At 32.1% G+C, this 21,822-nt stretch overlaps 1 protein-coding gene across 1 annotated transcript in view; it reads left to right on the forward strand.

Moving 5' to 3' along the window:
* Positions 1-17,323, forward strand: part of Smp_157830 (putative erythrocyte membrane protein) — a gene marked incomplete at both ends in the record, with an annotated part of 44,957 nt that extends 27,634 nt beyond the window's left edge. The window contains 5 exons of the mRNA XM_018789460.1: positions 3,907-4,930; positions 8,880-10,027; positions 14,233-14,669; positions 14,829-15,264; positions 17,267-17,323. Of these exons, the coding sequence (XP_018654901.1) occupies positions 3,907-4,930; positions 8,880-10,027; positions 14,233-14,669; positions 14,829-15,264; positions 17,267-17,323 (3,102 nt within the window). The remainder of the gene's footprint in view (positions 1-3,906; positions 4,931-8,879; positions 10,028-14,232; positions 14,670-14,828; positions 15,265-17,266) is intronic.
* Positions 17,324-21,822: the final 4,499 nt, after the last annotated feature.

Here is a 21,822-nt window from a genome sequence, read left to right on the forward strand (position 1 = left end):
GAATAACTGAGTTACTATCAGTCAATATTACAGTCAAAAATAATGTTTCTGAAGGCAAAATTTAGGATTTTGCACCTACTGTTTCCATCTATCGAATATTCAGTATCCCAGTAACTGGTTGAGGTCAGCGTGAATATCTTAACCAGCGGTTAGAGACCTTGAATGACATGGCTTAAAATTACTTGCATTGGCACAGCTATATTCACCTATTGTTTTCCTTAGATTTTAAGCTTTTAAGTTCCTCATAATTTCTTTATTTCATTTATATTTATCTACTTGAATCGTATCTTCGACGCTTAAACATTTTTATTAGCACTAATATTGTTACTACCTGTACTAACAATTTCACCCTGCTGTTCTAATGTCGTATGGCAATTTGAACCGATGTAGATTCGTATCAGGTTCTACGTTGTGACTCAATGACTGACTGATTTTTAAACATGAGGCTTTAACAAGTTACAAGGTGAATTTCTATCTTTTAAGCTTCAACCTCTTTTGCTTACTTTACTTACGCCTGTTACCACTCGTGGAGGAGCATAGACCGCCGACCAGCATTCTCCATCTAACCCTGTCCTCGGCAAACCTTTCTAGTTCCATCAAGTTGTTATTAATCCTTTTCATATCTGCTTCTATTTCCCGGCGTAATGTGTTTTTTGGCCTTCCTCTTTTCCGCTTCCCTTCAGGATTCCGAGTTAGGGATTGCCTCTTGATGCAGTTTGGTGATTTCCTCAGTGTATGTTCGATCAACTTCCAACGTCTTTTCCTCATTTCCTCTTCAGCTGGAAGTTGGTTTGTTCCTTCCCATAAAACGCTGTTGCTGATAGTATCCGGCCAGTGAATGTTGAGTATTTTGCGTAGACAACTGTTTCTAAATACCTGTACCTTCTTGATGATGGATGTAGTAGTTCTGCACGTTTCAGCTCCATACAGTAGAACTGTCTTGACGTTCGTATTGATGATTCTAACTGTGATATTAGTTGATTGTTCTTTTGAGTTCCATATGTTCTTCGACTGTAGGAACGCATTCCTTGCTTTACCAATCCTCGCTTTTACATCTGCATCAGATCCTCCTTGTTCATCGATCATGTTGGTCAGATGCGTGAAAGGTACCTAATCTTCCAGAGTCTCTCCATCAAGTGTGTTTGGGTTGGTGTTCTCCGTGTTGTATTTGAAAATCTGGTTTTTCCTTTGTGTATGTTGAGGCCTATTGATGCAGAGGCTGCTGCTACATTTGCTGTCTTCTTCTGTATTTGTTCGTGTGTATGAGATAGGAGGACTAGGTCATCTGTGAAGTCCGAATCATCTAATTGATTCCAAGCTGTCAATTGTATTTCGTGCTTTCCCACCGATGTGGAGGTCTTCATAATCCAGCCAACCACCAGAAGAAAGAGAAAGGGGGAGAGTAGACAGCCTTGTCTGACTCCGGTCCTTACTGGAAATGCATCTGTCAGCTGTCCTCCATGCACGACTTTGCACTGTAGTCCGTCGTATGAGTTCTGGATAGTGTTGACAATCTTCTGAGGAACTCCATATTGTCGAAGAAGTTTCCATAATGTTCTCCGGTTCACACTGTCAAACGCCTTCTCATAGTCAGTGAAGTTGATGTATAGTGACGAGCTCCATTCAAGTACTTGTTCAACAACGAGTCGTAGTGTTGCAATTAGGTCTTTGCACGACCGGTCCTTACGGAATCCAGCTTGTTGATCTCGAAGTGGGGCGTCTACTTCAAACTCTTTTAGTTGAAGGATAATTGTTAGTCAGATTTTAATATATGTACTATATAAATAAAATAAATTATTGCTGTTTTCTACTATATCAACAAATTTCACAACTCATTGACCCTAAACAATAAGTTTGAACAGTATTTTAACAACATAGAATTAAATTTCAATCATCAGTTATTAATAATTAGAAAAAAAGATATAAACCAAGACATGTTATAAGCTTGGAATTTTATCATATTGATAAATATAACTATTTCATTCTATCTATTGCATTACCTTGATTATTTCTTAAAAGTAACCTAGGAAAATATTAATCTCATGATTTCAACTATGCAAATACTGAAATCTCCACAAAACTCCTTCTGATCTATAATCATATGTTCACCAGTGACTGGCTTCAAGGGATGTTTCCTTGAGTTCTAGTGGGAAGCAGTGACCAGTGGAGTTCAACCATGTCTGTTGTAGAGATATCAACCCACTGAAGACAATTTGTGAACGGTTGCTCAAAAACATCGTGGATTGGTTGAAGTTAGACATTAACACCGTTGCATGCCGGCCAGCTCAGTGGTCTATCGGTTAAGTGCGGGATCGTGGATGCGCACTGCTGAGGAGTCCATAATAGAACGAAATGGCCGTCCAGTGCTTCCAGATTTTCCATAGTTGTCTAGCTTCAATTGACTCATGATTTGAACTATGGTAATACTGAACTCTCCACAAAACCCCTTCTGATCTGTAATCTAAATATGTTAATTTTATAAATAATTTTGATTATTTTTTAGTATATTATTAGTAATAGAAGTAAGAATTAGGGAAAGTTCAATTAAATTTTTTAAATGTCTTATAAAATTTTATTATTATCATCATTATTAAAAAAAAACAACACTGTAAATCATTCAATGTTCTTATGATTAAATAGTATGTGATATAGACAAAACTGATCATAATAAATAATTTTGCTTGTTTATCTTGTCATTTAATATTTAATAATATATTGATATGATACTATGCAAAAAAAAGGGGAAGGGAGTGGTAAATTACTTGGAATGAACAATTTTTACTCATAATTTAGATACTGTCATGTGTGATAATATAACCCGTAGTTTTTTAGTGCTAATTATTTATTAAACTGTGATTTATATTGCTAAGCATACATATACATATATATTTATTTATGATCAACAAGTTTAATCATTAATGTATAGATCTGTTTATATATGGATATGTATTCTACATGGTCACACTCACACTCATTATCATTTTCTATCATTTATTATTAAGAGTAGTTTAAAATTGTACTCTGTTGACCTCATTCATACCTACAGACAATCTTCCATTAAAAAAAGAGTAATGTTTTATATACACTACTTTCTAACTTTGGAGGTCTCTTCCCGTAATAAAATATTTTAACCATTAATGATAGATTGGCGCCAAATACCCGCATATATACAATTTACATATACATATATCTCATTTATGACATTAAATGATCACAGCAGATCACAAATTGAAACTGGTTTTAAAAAAGACATTATTTTGTAAAGATCCATTAAGAGTTCTTCCTCTTACTTCATTATACAGTAAAGAACACTCAAAGTATTTGCTCAACCTAAATAAATCATCTTAGCAACTACGAGTATGTTTTGATTAATATGCAAGTTCAGACATGATCCACTTTAATCAGTTGTGTTTAAATTGCTCAATATTTTTTTTATCACTTACTGACATATTTAACCTTAATTTTTAGTATTTATCAATTAAACAACTAATTTACGCTAACTATATTGTTAATAATTAATTTTAATAAGTTATCATCTATATAACCATGATCCTTACAAATAACTAAAGACCGAAATTCCAAAGAATTATGTCGTCGCTTTTCTTTTTTTCATAAATTATTTCCATCCCATTTTGTTGATTTGAACTAAGACCTTAATTTTCATTCATACTAGCTTCTCTTAAATATTTAATCATATAAAAGATAATACACAGTGCACTTTGAAATTGAAATCCACCTCAATAATTGTCTACATCTGGTGACATTTACTTCTATGAAATAGTATTTACCAAATATTAAATAAAAGTTTTATTTTGATGCGATAACTTTCAATAATAAATACTAAATAAAGTAAAAAAAGTTATTTCCTTCAGTTTAATATATTATCTATTTTCATTTGATCATTAGGTGCGATCTGTAAGCATACCATCTGAACATTCTCAATCATTTACACAAACATCAAATATAACAAAATCAGATACAAAGAATGTTAACTTATTTACAGGAATAAATATAAACGATTCAACATGTAAGGAAACAAGTACACTTGAACAACCTACATTTAATGTCGTTAATAATGTCGCTGAAGTAATAAATGCTGCGATTAAAGGTGGTTTAAAACAACGTTTAATTCAATCTATTGAAGTTCCAGTATCAAGTTTATTTCCAAATCCAGCTCAGTGTTTAACTGCTCTTGCCAATACAATATCTAGCTTACCAACAATGAATGAGACAGTTGTTAGTTCAGATAATCAATCTGATAAGCGAAATCAAAATATAAATTGTCAAAATGAATCTTATACCAATACTATTAACATTAAGAAGGAATTAATGAATTCTACCATGACAAATAGTCTTCAAAATGTTGAACCGATAACTCTGACATCCGGTGATAATAAACTAAATGATTCTATGAATAAGTCTGCTCAAAACAGTATTTCAGCCAATGCACTGATAAATTTACCTCCTACCTCTTCTCATATTGTCAGCTTAGCTCAATTGCAAGCTATCATGGCTGCTCTAGCTAATGCATCATCTGTCTCAATATCACTGCCAGTTAATTCGACAGCATCAACATCTTTATCTTTAGCACCAGCATGTTCAGCTACTGTGTCATCACTGAGTTCTTCAAATCCGTCAATTCAACAACTTGTAAATCCTTCAACTCCTTCAATATCATCATCTGGAACCAATGTATTAATAAATACTTCCGGCTCGAGCTTAAATGTGACTGGGTCAGTAACCACCTCCGAGGCTGGAAATACTTCATTAATTCCTGGTTTAAATAATTTAACTAGTGTATGTGGTTTTACTCTCACCGGACCATCTAGTTTCGTAAACAACAACATTACGACGTATAATCCATCAATGTCAGCAAACTTCGGAACAATTAATTCTAATATCAAAGGGATTACTGTACCTTCGGGTGAATGTAAGCGATTCTGTTTTTAAAGCGTTTAAATAACTATTATAACTAACAACTAGATTTGGCTTATTGGTCACAGAAATCTATAAGAATTTATGAACCACCATTTCACACTTATAGTGTTCATCAACAAGGCTTGTCTGCAGCCAAAAAGAGCCGATATTTCCTCATATATATGACCGTGTATCATTATACTAATGGAATTTTATTGGAACTAAATACTAGGCTATGTTACACTGGGTACTTTCCAGTGGCCAGTTGATTTTATCACAATATTAGAAAAATTATGCAGAAGTTGATTCGGGAAAATGTTAACTCCAAACAGCATTAGCATGTACATGATAACCTGCTACCAAGTGGAAAACTTTAAAAGAACATCCATAAGGAATCTATGGAGGATAACAACTTAAAATAATTATTGATACAATGTGAATGAAATGTTGATTTATAGCCTGGACTTCTTACTGAAGTTTAGGAGAGTGACAAAACTGAATTAAGAAAAAGTAACAGGGTATGGTGATATAATCCCAAGTATTAAGGTTTATCGTCAAACATTTGTAATCAAATGATTTGAGGAACTAGATGAAAGATTAAGAATCAAAGTTAATATTCACCAAATATTCTTCCTTTTTTGTCACTCTAACTCACAAGACATTATGTAAATTCTTTTGTGTCCGGTAAAGTTTCTGCAGTTCTGTGAACCATAATCTTCGTCTATTATAAGCAAACCCAAGAACCAAGACGGTTTTATGTACAAAATGGTGTGTATCAATAAGATTCTTAAATTTTCCTCGGTCCCAGGACACAGGTTTAATTTTTACAGTAACTTATTGTGGTTTTGAAGTTACCACAATTGTATCAGGTTAGAGGTTTCGATCAGGCAACTAGGACTCCAAGGAGAGTTAAAAAAACGTATTACATTATTTCAAGGACATAGTTTTGTGAGGACCTACTAACCCTTATAGCATGAAGTGACGAAAGCGTAAAACAAAGATTATAGACTTTTAGTGTCATATGTGTACCGTTCTAGATAAGTATAGCCCAAATACTGTTCTTTAATTTGAAGATTCTTTTCGGATAGGAGTACCCATATGAGAGTAGTGGTGTGTAGATACTGAAAGACTACTTATTAACAAAATCTCTGTGTCTAAGCAGAAGGCTTGTCTGACACTTACCAATGCAGGAAATGACGAAATAGCTTTTTTATGAAAAGACGAGTATATTGTATAACATCCCACTCAATGCTATGTTGCAACCACGAGATGGCGTAAAAAAGGATAGATGTGTATAAATTATAGAAATTCATCCGTGCCTGAAGAATTTTCTGATAACTGTTTCAGAACATCGAGAAACTCTGTAGTTAGTTCTGAGTGGTTAGAGTATCAATAATTTGGAAACTCTCAATCTAAGTCTTGTCTATCTGCATTCATTAAGAAAGCGAAGTCAGTAAGAATTCAAACGTCGAACCTTTAGTCATTTTAATAAATAAACTGCCTATCGATCACTTGGTTATAATTCACTTTTAGGATCCTCTAGTTTCAGGAAATCGGGAAAACATCTTTGAAAGTAGTAGGTCAGTAAAAAGTGACTGATGATTGAAGGTCATCTAAAGTTTATTTCACTAACAAATAAACTAATAGTTCAAAAAGCAACCTACTTTACAGTTTTTTAAAATGAAGCATACACTATCGTGATAAATTACTAGAAGTAGTTAGCGCCGTAAATCCATATTCTTATGGGAAACACATGCATGGGTTATCGTTAAGCCTATTACAATGATGCATCGTTGATATTTAGAAAAGGAGAACAGTGATGAACATATACTGTCAGTTAATTTAAGAGGTAGTGTGTAAAATAACTAAATTTGCAGATAATATCATAAATCATGAGTCAGTAAACAAGGTTCGATGTTAGATTCTTTTACCAAAATTATTTGCTATTTATGTCAGATCATATAGTGAAAAGAACATGTCCTTAGCTCTCACGATTATCGCTAAATACGATCGCCAAATTTAAATACACTGACTTATACGACTAAACTAATGACGCGTAAACCTGTACGAGCAGCCTAAGGTTCCACCTAGCCCTGTCTGTTAAGTTCAGAACACCAGCCTCAGCCTCCGCGATAGGAATTATGTATTTCAGACATAGTGAGTTTATATGCAAACAAACCAGACCACATCATATAATAAATAGGAAATAACAATTATACAAGATTAGGCCAAAAAGTGGCTGTGATTATGAGAGACTGTCACTAATAAATTGAGAATATCTCAAGAATTGCAAATCATATGATAATAGTCAATAGGTCAAATAAAAGCTTATAATGAAAGAAATATGAATATTCATATAATATAGTCACTTAATAATTATTCAATAGGACTACACGTATAATATTAGTTCATAAATAATTCCTAACGATTACCACTCATTTATTCTCGTCCGGATATAACAAACATACTGACCGAAAGTGCATTTTGTTTGTAACTAGTGTTAGGATTCAACACTCAGTACCTTTTCGGAATTATTTAGTTGGTTATATATGTATTATACAGCAACACCGGGATTCGGACTGAGGAAACAACAGTTCAAACGTCATACTTTCGTTCATTTATGGTGTATCATATTTAGTCAAGTAGTTATTAAGCTCTGAAGGATAAAATAACTTATTTCTGTAATCATTCCTTTAAGTGAAAACGTACCATTCATTTGTAATTTGACGAATAAATCTTATTATCCGTATTATGTTTTATTCTTTAATTAACATATTATATATATAAATAGTTTGTAATAAGTCAACTCAACAATGTCCAGTGAAATTAGCATTTTTATCTCGGGTACTCACTCATACTCTGACCCAGTTGTAGTGCAAAGGAAAAACGACAACAACAATAACTACATATAGGATAGTAGAGAATTGTTGATATAGAGGAGTTAGGATGAGAGAGGAAGAGAGGGAGAGAAAATGAGAATAAATTTATTGACTATGTAATTTATCATATTAGAAATATATACTAATGCTAACTATTTTTCTATATCTTTTGCACTATATATTTGTGATTTATGAATAAACTTATGATGTTAATGAAGTATTAATTTATATTTTGTTAATACATTGTAAATACATTTTTAATAAGAACTCATGTAGAAATATTTCTTATGGGATAGTTGTTAGTCAGTGACGTGACATTAGTCCATGAAATCAGTGAATTTTAGTGGACATAGAGTGCCTAGTTGGGGTCCGTTTGATAACCTTGACCAATGACTGTAAACTTTAAGTGACATGGCTCAGATGTGTACAATCTATCTTCCCCTCGATCTTGAATTTCAGCATCTTTGGATATATACCTTTCCACTCTCGTTTTAAGTCCTATTCCCAAGATTTAGTAATTCTTTTTATCATTGGTGATGCATTATTTCGATTCCTTTCGTTATTTCGACCTCATCATTGTTAATCTGGCATGGCAACTTAGGCTAATGCACATCTGTGCCAGGCTCCGTGTTGATAATATCTGTCTGTCTGTTCGTCAATTAATAATCATGTAATATTAACAATGATCATCAATGTTATCCCTCATCAGAAACCTATTTAGCGAAGACTTAAACTGATCATTTTCTATTATCAGATGTACGGAATACCTCAGCAGATTTTGTGTTAAACATTTGAAGCCGAATTTCCTAAGTTAAAGTTTCAATGTAAATATCAACACTGCGGTCCAGATACATTCAGTTGATAAGTTCTAACTAGGATAAAATGTGTGTCTTTGATACCACTGTTAACCATAACCAGGTATACTCGGAACTCTTCGTTTGTGAATATTTTCGATTTGTCTTTAAAGAGATAAATCAAACTTTTATTTTTACCATTGTTGATTGATGATTTAATTTTAAGAAACCATTAAACAGGTTATATCATTTGTTAATAATATTGTTGCTTATTTTCTCATACTTACAGGTATTTCTCTGACAGGTATCCTCTCTGGCAATGTAGCCAATTTAAATATTAACAATAATAGCAATTCTGCACAACTAGGTCATACTGTTGTTGGGAATCCAGCATTGATTAATTTTATTTCAGCAAATAAATCTCCTGTACAATCAAGTGTAACATTAAGTTCAACAAATGCAACACGTTTATTAACCAATTTAGCAACATCTACAACTGGGACTAATTTATTATCTTTGCCAAACAATGGAACTATCGGTAATAATACAAATATATGTGGAAGTACTTTACTAGGGGCAACTAATATACCTAGTGGAGCAATTAGTCTGCTAGATCCACATCAGGCGTTATTTGCTGCTGCAGCAGCGGCAGCTGCTCAAAACATCCAAAAACCAGGAGGTGTAAACAATGCTATAAATCAAATTGCTTTGGCTAATCTTAAATTATCTAATACTAATGGAAGACATTTAGGAACAACTGCTCCAGTAATCGGTCTTTTAGATCCAAGAACTGGTCTTCAACTACGTGTTGCAGATACGTCAACAACAACTTCTGCTATTCCTACATCTAATCTAACTGATTGTCTTAACAATAATTATTCACATTCATCAGATAATGAACAAATGGAAAAACAAATTAACGAATCAAATCGAATGACAACTAATGAAACAGATTTAAACCAGACGAATGAACTTGAAACAGGTTCAAATTATGAAGATCAAATAGATGAAGAATGGGAACCTGAACAAGATGAAACATGCTCAATCCAAAGTAATGCACAACAATTATGTTTAAAGAGAAATAAAATTTGTGACAAAACAAGTGGAAATTCAGAATCACCGAACAAAAATGATCAGTCACATGATCTCATCCTTACAAATGATCTTCAGTCGAATTTGCTACTCGGGTCGAGTAATAAACGTTCTTCAAGTTCAGCTAGGATAAGTGGTGGAAATTCATCTAATAATCGACGCGGTCTATCGTCATCATATAATGATTCAAGCAATCAACAACAACTTCGTCCACATCGTCAAAATTTTACCCCCACTCAAAATCGTATACTAACCGAATGGTATCAGTTACATCAAGCGAAACCATATCCATCCACTGATGACACCAAAGAATTGGCAAATATATCTGGTTTAAGTTATTCTCAGGTATGTTTTTATGTGATGCGTTTTCAGTAATATTTCTTGAAAACAAATTACCCCGATAAATACTAAATTAGCATAAATTTACCAAACTACTTTTAATAAAAAGTTAATTTAAGATGAAGAAATAATATTATGCTTGTTATCTTTATTAAATAGACTGATTGTTTTAAAGTAGAATGATTTTTATATAAAGTTTTTTTGATTTGTTTAATTTATGCTCAGCGTTGGTACAGTGATTAAATAGTTCGGATTTTATGCCATTAATTCACTGGTTCGAACCCTATTTCATTTACTATTATTGAGGCAACCGGATGCCTTCATTACTCCACACACTTCTTAGAGTGAGTATCGAAGCCAAGTACAAGAATCTGTCCTAGATGAGTTAATTAATAAGTAATAAAGCTATTTTCAAAATATAATGAGCTAAAAAGTAATTTCTTCCGAATATTCCAACATTTAACAATATTCCTTGAACAGTTAAAATAGCCCAGTAACACAAATCTTTTTTTATAATAACCTATGTACTATTTTGAAACAGTATCTTGTAAAATCCGTATATTTTTGTATAAATCCGAATGAGTAAAACACATGATGAGTAATCTCAACTACTATTTCATTTTTTTGACTTAAACAATCTAAAAGCATTTTATGTAGGCACTCTGACAATTGTTCAGAGTATCAGACTACATTTAGCATTTTGTTAAGACAGGTTAGCAACAGGGTGCCAGTCTAGTAAAATTATGTTTCATGTACTGAATCATCATCATCACCATCTAATTTAAATGAATTCTCTGTTCTTATATTGATACTTCTTGTTTTCATCCCTATATTCCCAAAGTCTAGACGTGCTTAACTCATTCCCTATGTTCATGTTTGTGTGTCTGTACATTGGTGTTCGTTTTTAAATCCGCAGCATTTTATTTTTTACTAGGGATATAGTGAGTGGGATGATGATCTCTCTGAGGCTTGACAACCATACAAAATATTTTAGTGCCAAATGATTAAACTGATTTGGTAGTACTCAGTGCGGCATAACCTTAAGTTTAGATTATTGGTGTGTGCTCGTATTCTTATCCTTAAGACAAGTTGTATATACTTATGCACATGATCGATACAGTTCATAGATAAACACACACACCCACACAACACATTTGTATACACAATTTACCATATTTCAGTCCCTTTTACACTACTCTTAAAATGCCTGTGTTTTTAGAGTGCACACACCTCGCGTACTTATGTTTAGCTGTTGTTCAATCGATCTGTTTCAAACTGCCTTTCTAACATAAACTTTCAAAAGCACACTGATTTCCTATCTTTCTTGCCTCAATGGCCTAGGCTTTTTTTATAGGTCAGATGCTTATTCGGTCATCTTCTTTGTGCCCATATTCGCCCACGTTCATTAGTTTCTCTAAATTTGTTTGCAGGCTTGAGGTGTATTTTCGAATCAATGAAGCAGAAAGTAGGAATATTTATATATTTGATTTTATGCACAGATTAACGGGCGAGTATATAAATAAATATTTAAAAAAAACAATGTAAAGCGCATGGGTAATATAACTAATTTGTATTAGGTCAGAGTAATTTTCTTCTCCAAGACATGACTATTTCTTATTGTTCCCTAGACTACGTTTATATCGATATAAGACGATAATAAGTCTAATTTATTGAATACACACTAAATACCTTACAGTGCAAGTTTGATTTTAGCATTATAGTAATTAAGATGACCTCTTTATTCGGTTAATAACTATGCACAGAAAAGCCGACATAATAGTTTACTAACAATAGTAGACTAATCCTGCTCTTCCATTCTGTAATATTACGAATATTTCATTGAAATACTGACCCGAAATAACGGTAAACACATTCTTTAATTGTCATATTAATATAGAAATTTCCTGTTCGTTATTTTTCCACATATGCATATAGAATAGATTGATGAAAGTAATAAATCAGTCAGTTATCGTACTTCTTTGTAATCTTGTAGGCGGCATGCTTGAATATCTGGGCTACCTGTTTCTGCCATCTAAATACTTCAACAAGTTGTCTGTTTTTTTATTTTGTTTTAACACCTCATTATGTTTACTAATCGCATATATCAATTAACTTTAATCTGATGTTTTATTAGTTGTGTTACATGGTTCTGTATGTTTTTAGTTCTGCCTACGTACAGTGGAGAGCTGATTTTTTGGTAGAAACATTTTGTTTTCAACTATTAAATCCTAGGTTTGAACCCCATACTATTTACCTGACCACCCTGATAGTATTACTAACTTTCACATAAACAGTGAGGTTGGGAATCGTTTATCCTATTTAGTTCTTTGTAATTAATTTACATTCATATATCCGTTTGTTTCCAGTTTATTTCAAACTGTTATAGATTACAATTTGTACTTGTGACAGAGTGAGATGTAGTGAAAACGATGTACATATAACAATTACATAATAGGGGCATTATCTACCATGGTTTTTAAATATTTGTGTACTCAGTCTGAATAGTAGAGTGACGATAAGATCACTTCTAATTCATTGTTAAAGATATTTTCCTATCCTCAAAATTTTTTTTTTGAATTACACCACATAACGAACAGCCGTTTATTAACTATCTTTGTTCTTAGTGATAGTATCACTCATATTCAAAGTAAAGCCTACAGGAATGTATGTTAACTCAAATTGTTGTTACCAGCTATCGGTGAGAAAACAGAAGAGTTTTGTTCATTCTTGTGCGAATGACTACCTGTTAAAGTGTTGTCTCATTTTACTCAAGTTATATCTTGTCTTATTTCCTCTCAAAAGATACTAATCTATCCCCATTACTTTTATATTCTTAGTGAACAAGAAGTCATGGAGTTCTATCTCCACCAAAGAATATCGTATCCATCTTAATGTCTTTCTGAAATTTGGTTCACTTAATAACCATGACCATATAGTTTTGTGTGTATTTTAGAATGCATTGATCGCATGATAGACAGATTCGACAACAAGTTCTAGTTATTCAAAGGGGGATAGTCTCACAGAAAAAACGCGAGAGAGAGAAAGAAGAGAGGAAGAAAAAAATAAAAAGAGAAAAGGGGGAAGTAAGGAAAATCTTGAGTGGGTGGTTTATAAATAAAATATAGATATACCTTCTTTTCTGTTGGACAAGATGAAAATGATGGAAACAATAACAGTATGGTGTTAACTAACCAACTCTTTCTCTCTCACCTTTAATAGATTGTTTCCCTTAAAGAAGGAGATTGATTGTTTATCGAAAACAACTTACATTACAAAAAATAATTAAGGGGAATAATTTATTGATCTTCAAATTTTTAGATTTTATTTGACAGTTGTGACTAAAATTAGGTGATAATTCTTATTTATAGCAATAATTTTTAAGAAACAAAGTATTCAAGTATTTTGCTTTCTTTAAGATCGGCTACACTTAGTGGAAGGTGATGATGGTAGTGGACTGGAAAAGTGAATGATTCTTAAAATATAGTTTATTCTTAACTTATTGTATGATGAAGATAATTCCACAGTTCAGATGGATGCTTTTGGTAGTGTAGAGTTCTCTAAGTTAGATGATTTAATCACCAAGTTTCGTTGTTATTCTGAATAGTATCTATAGCTTTTACTTCATGTAGAAGTGAGCTTACTAGCTAATCTACAGGTGTTGTATCGGTTTCTTCCGATAGCACTGTTCGTGATTAGCTGTATTTTTCGATTTTATTGTCTTTATTTGCTTTTGTTGCCAGCATTACTGAGTAGCATGAACAACCGACGGAGACAATCAAAATGAATCCACTTCTCCATGAAGTAAGAACATGAGATGTTATCCAGAGTAACAATGAACGTTTCGCGACTAAACCTACTTGCTCAAAGAACTCAACACTATCAAAATAACTCGTTATGTGCATCGACAAAGCTGATTTTGAACAACAAATATAAGCGAACGACATTGTTTTAAATTTAATTCAGATTTTGATAAATAAGTGATCAAATCATTGTTTGACTTATTGCATTTACTAAATTACAATTATTTAACTTATTTGACATGAATAAATATCCTCAGCATTTTGAGAAATTTTAGACATTTCAATATAAGACGTATACTTGTCTCTACAAATATTTATTGGCAATATACGTACATACATTATTATCAATGCTACTTGTTATAATTTTCCTTTCTTATTTATTTATATATCTATGTAATTGTGTATTAATAGGTGAAAAAATGGTTTGCCAATAAACGTGCACGTTCTACATCTAGTGGTTTACCAAAACCGACACCACCACTTGCACCGGATTCTTCAACAGATCCTTCATCTGCAGCTGCTCTGGTTGCCGCTGCTGTAGCTGCTGCAACGTCAGCTGTTGCAGATGTTAATAATATGATGACATCGACTTCTACAAGTCCATTGAATGTTTCTTCTTCTTCATCATCATCTTCTAACTGTTCTACTATTATATCTAATATTAATAGTAATGATACATCATTGTCTATTCAACCATTTCTATTAAAATCAAAATCTGTATCATTTTCAACACAGCCATATACTGATTTAAATTTTCTTAAGACTGAAAATGATAAGCAAGCAGAATTTGTATCTAATCTTATTTCATCTCATTTACAAATGGATGAGGAAAATATTCAATTAGGATTGTCATTACAACCGAGTAACAATAATAATAATAACAATAATAATGATATAATTAATAATGATAATATAACTAATAATTCAGTACAGATAACAAAAAAGGACAATCAAGATTCAATACAAACTACAGTTGATAATCTATCAAATCATTATTCATCAACTAGTGATGATATACGTGTAAATGATAATGATTCTATGACTGATATGACTACTATTTCATGTGATCCCATTTATTATTCTGTTTCATCACCGCCTACTTTACATGTTCACATTAATAATCGATTAAGTTCTCCAACTAATCATTTAAACACATTATCATCAGTCTCTTCTTCCTCCTCTTCATCATTATCATCGTCGTCTTCATCGGATGAAGAATATCACAAAGATGACAAAATGGACAATAATAAAACAACATTGAAAGAGAAAAAAAATAAAGTTAAAACTAAACTACCTACATATGATAATGATTCCATGTTAATAATTTCTGAAGAAACTGACGATAATAATGATCATACCAGTGATAATACTACTCTAAATTGTTCTCCACTAGAAACAATAATAAATATAAATATGAATTGTACTAATGTATCTACTACTGATGTAAGTACCACTGATAGTAGTGTATACAGTAGTAATAGTATAAAAAGTGAGTCACTCACATTGGAGATCAGTTAAAATATAACCCCAATGAACTACAGTCATTTACAAGAATCGACTAGATAGAAAGAACTAATTTAATGTTAATGAAAATCAGCTTTGTTTGCATACAGCTTAATTCTTTTCGAAAATTTTATTTATTTTTAAATTTCACCAGTACCCCCTTTTCATCTTCTATTTACAATGTTACAATTTATCACAAAAATAAGTCTATTTATTCTTAAAAAAGTCACTTTGCCTTATGCATTAGCATTACTACTGCTTCTACTTATACTACTGAATATTGATAATTCTATATTGTTTTTTTTATTTCAAGAAAAATACCTATTATTTTTCATTATGATGAAATTGTCTATTCACTTTGAGAAAAAAAATGTGAATACACAAATTTCTTTCTTTTTTTTAAAAAAAAAAACAAACAAACATAAAGAGACCTCAGGCTTTTTTCTTTAAATAAATGATATTTATAGACTATTTCTATCATTATCACTTGTTTTGTTTTGTTTAAGTTGTTGAACAATTTATTCCTTATAAAAAAAAACTTTATAATAATATTTCAAGTACTTATAGGGAGATAAAGTGTATAATAATTTCCAAGTTCATTCTATTCACTTACCTACCTATCTACCTATTCACTTATCTATTCTATGTATCTATCTATTTATATTTATTCATATTATTTATCAACCTTTTCTAACAGTTAACTTTTCCGTTTGAAATTGCATGAATTAATTTATGTATTTATTTATTTATTTTTTAAAATAAAATAAAACTCTATTTTTATCCATCCATGTCCATGTATTTCATGTAATGTTACAATAATGTCATTGTTTTGCTTTTTTTTTACTACTTATTTACATTTTACTCTATTCAGTAGTCATTTTTAATGAATATTGGATAGTGACTTTCAATCAATCAATCTATGTTAACTATGAAACATAAAATGGCATTTTTATAATGAAGTTTATTATTATTATTTTTTCTTTGTTAAACATTAATTCCCTTTCATTATGTACATAAATTCTTACATGAAAACACACAAGTTACTTCTTCTTTCCAATTAAAGAAAAACTTTTTTTTCCCAGTTTATTTATCTTCAATTTTAGATTGATGTTGGCTTTCCAAATTACATCATTATGATATATATATATATATATATATACATGTCAGTAATAGAAATGTTGATAACAGCTTTTACAAAATATGCTCATCTACAAAGTCTTTTGTTAAGATAATGATAGTAATCGTTGTATCTTTCACCCTTTTAATCTTATTGTCCCTTTTATCTGTATTATGAATACAATTTCTTTTATTGATTTATCTTAAATTCATTAGCCGTGATTCAATAATCTAAGAATTTGATTTCTCACTAATGAGGTACAGTTTCGGAACTTATTATGTTTATTTCTATTTGATAAGCTGAATGATATCGTTAGCTTTGGTAAAATAAATACGTCTAAAAGCCCAATACGATTATATCACTATTCAAATCAAACAACATACTGACATATAAAATATACAAATTGTAGTGCATAAAGTTCATCTGATTTGTAGCTTGTCAGCTGAATTTACCTTGATTGCATTGTTGACTTCCATATTGGAACTCAAACCTAGTAACTTTTTCCTGGAGTCCCAACTCGTTATTCCTCTGAGATAATTAGTTTCTATAGCTATTAACTTAGTCAACAGGCATGATATATGACGAGTCGTGAATAAGACTGGATATGTGTCGTGGATCAACTTCTGGCTGTAGTTCAAAAATTCCAAAACCTGTCACAAAATGGCTAGCTCTGAACACTTATCGTAATGCGTGTATGGCAAATAAGACTGATCAAAATTCAGCAATGAGTACCAGCAAAGGGATAATTCAAGTCTTTCTAACATTATTATAATCTTTTGCTATATTAGTAAAACTGGGACGATCTTTTTTAAATTTATGGCCCAGATACGAGTTTCGCTAGAACGCTGGACAAATTCAGCTTGCTTGAAAATTACTGATTGAAGACAACTGATATTCAGTAAATCTTATCTGACATACTGGTAGTGTGGTGTGTGCTACTTATACGGACAGATAAGTAGTACATATCGAGAATTGTTGCTCAAACTATCCAACTAATACATACTGATCTCGGGATTACAGTTAACAAATTTAGTAGTCTTTGATCATCATATACATATATAACCTGTGTTTATTTGCGTCATCATAATAGGCTAGATCTAAGTTCTAGATTTGGTTTCAATCTAATCAAACTCTAAATTTTCTAATTCGGATTTAGAAGCTTACAAGTAGTAGTTACAATTTTCAATGTACTACATGAATGAAGCGTAAAGTTTCTGTGTACTAACCTTCTCTTTAAAGAAAGCATGATAATGAGCATGTAAGTTTCTGATAAAATTAATCAGGCACTGTTGAACCCAATAGATTTTTAACCTATTGAAATTTTAGTTTAACGAGTGAAAATCAGCTTATATCAGGGTAGCTTTTTGTCATACAAAGGTTTCACACATTCTTCTTAGAAAAACCATCAATACATTATCTTGTATTTTTGTAATGTATGCATCAAATCATAATGAAAATTTAGGTTATTTTTTCTAACTAAGGGATTCTTAATGCTTCACCAATCTCTATACCTTTAATAATAGTGAAAGACTCAGGTTTTATGAACTATCTATATTTCATGTTTGAATAAGTAAGAATGAATGTTTATTACATACTTACAGCTTTGGTTTACAACAAGATTAGTATAAATGGTTAATATACAAGTCAACAGAACAATATCAAGAGAAAGAAATTCTTCTATTACAGTCATAATATTGTTTTTTGAATAGTTTGTTATTCTACAAGTCTATCATAAGACAAAATGATGATGATGATAATCATAATAATTTTTAATGAAATATTTATTTATTTCTAATGTATAAAATAGAGGATGAAAAACAATCACTTTTGATAGAAAGAAGAAAGTTTAGTATTAGTTGATATTGGTGATAAGAGGACGAAGGGAAAATGTACTTTCTAGTTTTAAATCACATGATCTTAGTATTTTTCAACTCTGAATCGAAGAATGAATAGGGATTTTTACATAGTTTCTATCCTTATTGCTTAATCCAATAATCTTAAGGTAGCATATTTTTAACTTCCTTATTTATATACACATGAGAGTGATCACGTAAGAATAATGGTTCTTTCTTCCTCTCTCTCGATATATATATATATATATATATACATATATGCCTTTATATCCTTTTCTATTTAGTGTACAGGCACGTATACAATGTATGTATGCATGTACATACTCGTGTATACAAAGTTCTTATATTGTTGAATATTTAGGAACGTGATCTGTCATACATGATCTTTCATCATTTATCATTATGAAACCATAATTCTTTGTTTTGCATTTTCTAAATTAATCAATTCTCCTAAAACTGAGCGACCCGAAAGAGATCATAGACATACCGTTACAGCCAGTACCAGTTGGTATAAAACGTAGGTCGAGGGATTTCTGCTGATGACACTCAAACCACATAATATCAGATTATAAATAAAGTTATGAAATACTTAAAGATACCTCGCCTATTTTACACCTGAATACATTTGATTGATTAAGTTTGAGGAATTTTCTTCACAAGAAATTCAATTTACCTATGAGATTAAACAATAAGTGATGAAAGTCATAACATCAATACCCATAGTTTAACAAAAAACACACGATTTTGTTTGTAGGCTGATAATCGTTAGCTGATTAGCGGTCGTAAATGGAGACTGACCATGTGAACAACGTATACGTAAGTGAATTTCCTTTGATCTAGCCACAGTGAAATCTACTTTTCGGAAGACACATATGGACTTGTATAACGGAAGTAAGAAGAATGACGAGGAGATATAGACATAATACAAAAAATAGGTCAAACAAAATGTGCCACTACATGGATCTTCATATATTCTTCTTACGTTGATTGCTGATCAAATTCCTAGTATATATTAACTAAGTAGAAATGATTTCTGACAAATCAATGAAACTATTTGACAAACATTCTGAGATTAAATGTCACAGACGAAAGAGAAGTTTTATCAAGTCAAATTTTGTTTTCTTAACTAGTTGTAATAACTGCTTCACTTACCATTAAGAGAAGTTACCATCTTGTATTATTAACTTGAATTTGATATTACTACAGAAAACTGAAAATCCAAACTTAGTAAAAATGTGTTTTATCTTTTGCTACTTATAAGTAACCATAAGTATATAAGAAAATATTTCAGACCAGTGTTTCTGTTTTTGCAAGTTGATTGAGGATAAAGTGCCGAATTTCCGAACGTTGATGTTGAGATTAAGTTAATACTAAATCAAAAGTTTGATTTCCGAGATTCCTACAGTTATCTTTGCTATGATAACATTTCAGATAACGTATAACCCTCAATTGTATCATAGTTCATGGTGAACTTAAGTTAATCAAATGACGGTAAACTGAAGGGAAGTATATGCTCTGGATTTAAATACTTTGCAAAAGTATACACTGGTGTGGTGCAAGTTGTAGACAATGAACTATCGCTCTTTAAATGCTATTATACGGCCACATATTTATAGCCTCAGGCAGAGAAGTTCTACTCAATGCCTTCACTCAGCGTCGGTGGCTGAATAGAAAACAGATTTGAGGGACAAGGAAGGTCTATTTAGGGAAGTTGGAAAACCAATGATCCACATGAGCTAGAAGACCCTAATGGAGCAAATAACGTAAAAATCTCTAACAGGGGCTACCGTGGTCATATTCACTCTGAGGTTGCTCTTTTTCCGTGTGGATTAGACCTTTAAATCAAAAGCTAAGGGCGTGGTTTCGCAAGAAAATCACCTGCATAGCTCCAGGTATCGAGATGACACTCCAGACCACTCACAAACATGATAACTGGTAATTACGAAGAAAATGACAAACCTGTTTAAATCCCTTAACATCCCCCAACATTGACAGTCTATTTGATTTAAATGCATTTATTTCACATTGTTTTACCTTTCTATTTAGTTTTGTTTGCACTCTGTTTACTTTTATTAGTCGTCTAGGGTAGGAGTTTTGTTCTGTCTAAATGATTTTAAGTCTCTGAAGTCGATTTTGTGAATAGAGTCATTGAATACAAAACCAAATAAAACTTTTAGGAAATCAAGTGTGTTAGTTAAACCGGGCTCCCTTAACGTTCACAAGCTCATGCACATTGGATAGCAAATAAATTTACCTATATCTATAGAAATTCTTGATGTCGACATCAGCTACATTTCTGAGACTCGAATTCAAGACTGATAAATTACAACAAATACGTTCTTCAGCTATCGATTCGAAGGTTATTTTGTTGTGAATTTAAGCCCGGCTTTTTATTACATGATTCACACACCAATCAAAATACGACTTATCTAATCTTAGCACCGTGCCAAACCAATGACGTTCGACCGGTATGAGCAGTTTAGCGTCTTTATTGTTCCTTTATCCGCCTAGCCCTTCCAGTTGAGCCCAGAACACCAATCACAGCTTCACTGTGCGAATCATTTATTTCAAAAATACTTGGTTTATATACCAGCCAAACAGACCGCAAAACACCATAAAATAGGAAATGACATTTGTACATGATCAAGCCAAAAAGTGGCTGTGAACGTGGGAGACGGTAATTAATAAACTGAACATAATTTGGGAAGAGTAAATCGTATAATAATAATTTATAGATCAAAATGAAGCTTATAATAAGATGAATATAGATACATACAATCTAATTACTGAATAGTTATGTAATAAGAATATATATAGAATAATAGTTACCCGTACTTATGTCTTCACTAGGATATAACATTTTTCACGTGCGTTTATCCAGGGAGCCTGCGACATTGGTGTCTGGTTTGCTTGTTGTCACAGTGAATGCTGGAGCAGAGACTGCACTAAACGTTTGGATCTCCGGTAACAGTCGACTAAGTACTATTAAACTAGAAGGCTCCGTCAAAGTGAGGAGAAACTAGTGTAGGAAAAAAATCCTTTTCATAGTTCCAGCCTACGCCTCAATGGGTTGAAGCCGGGAAAAATCAAGGACGAGCTCCACCACGGATTAACTAGTTTTCCCAAGAAATAGCATCCAACAGATATTGTGGTGCTATTTGATGTCAATGAACAGGTCGGGGCCCAGGTACAGAGGAAAGTCATCTAAATGATTAATAGGAACTCGATGACCGCAGAAAAGAAGACGGTGAGTCTTCTGTATCTTTGTGTGAACCACAACCTGTTTGTGGCCATTACCAACTTCCGCTATAACCATTTCCGACATGCTATTCTACCGTTCTCGCTTTCCAACGAGAACCTGAAGTTGGATCGTCCAAATTGCAAATACCTATGGGCGGTGTGCTACATCTCTTCTTTATGAGCACCCATCTACTTTCTAAACAAATTATGGATTACCCCAAGTTTATCTTGGAGTTTCTGTGTCCAGAGAACGTCTCATCCTAAACAGACTAATACAAGCGAATTGAT

This window comes from Schistosoma mansoni, chromosome W (assembly GCF_000237925.1).
Source record: "Schistosoma mansoni strain Puerto Rico chromosome W, complete genome".
In the NCBI taxonomy this organism is placed as follows: domain Eukaryota; kingdom Metazoa; phylum Platyhelminthes; class Trematoda; order Strigeidida; family Schistosomatidae; genus Schistosoma; species Schistosoma mansoni.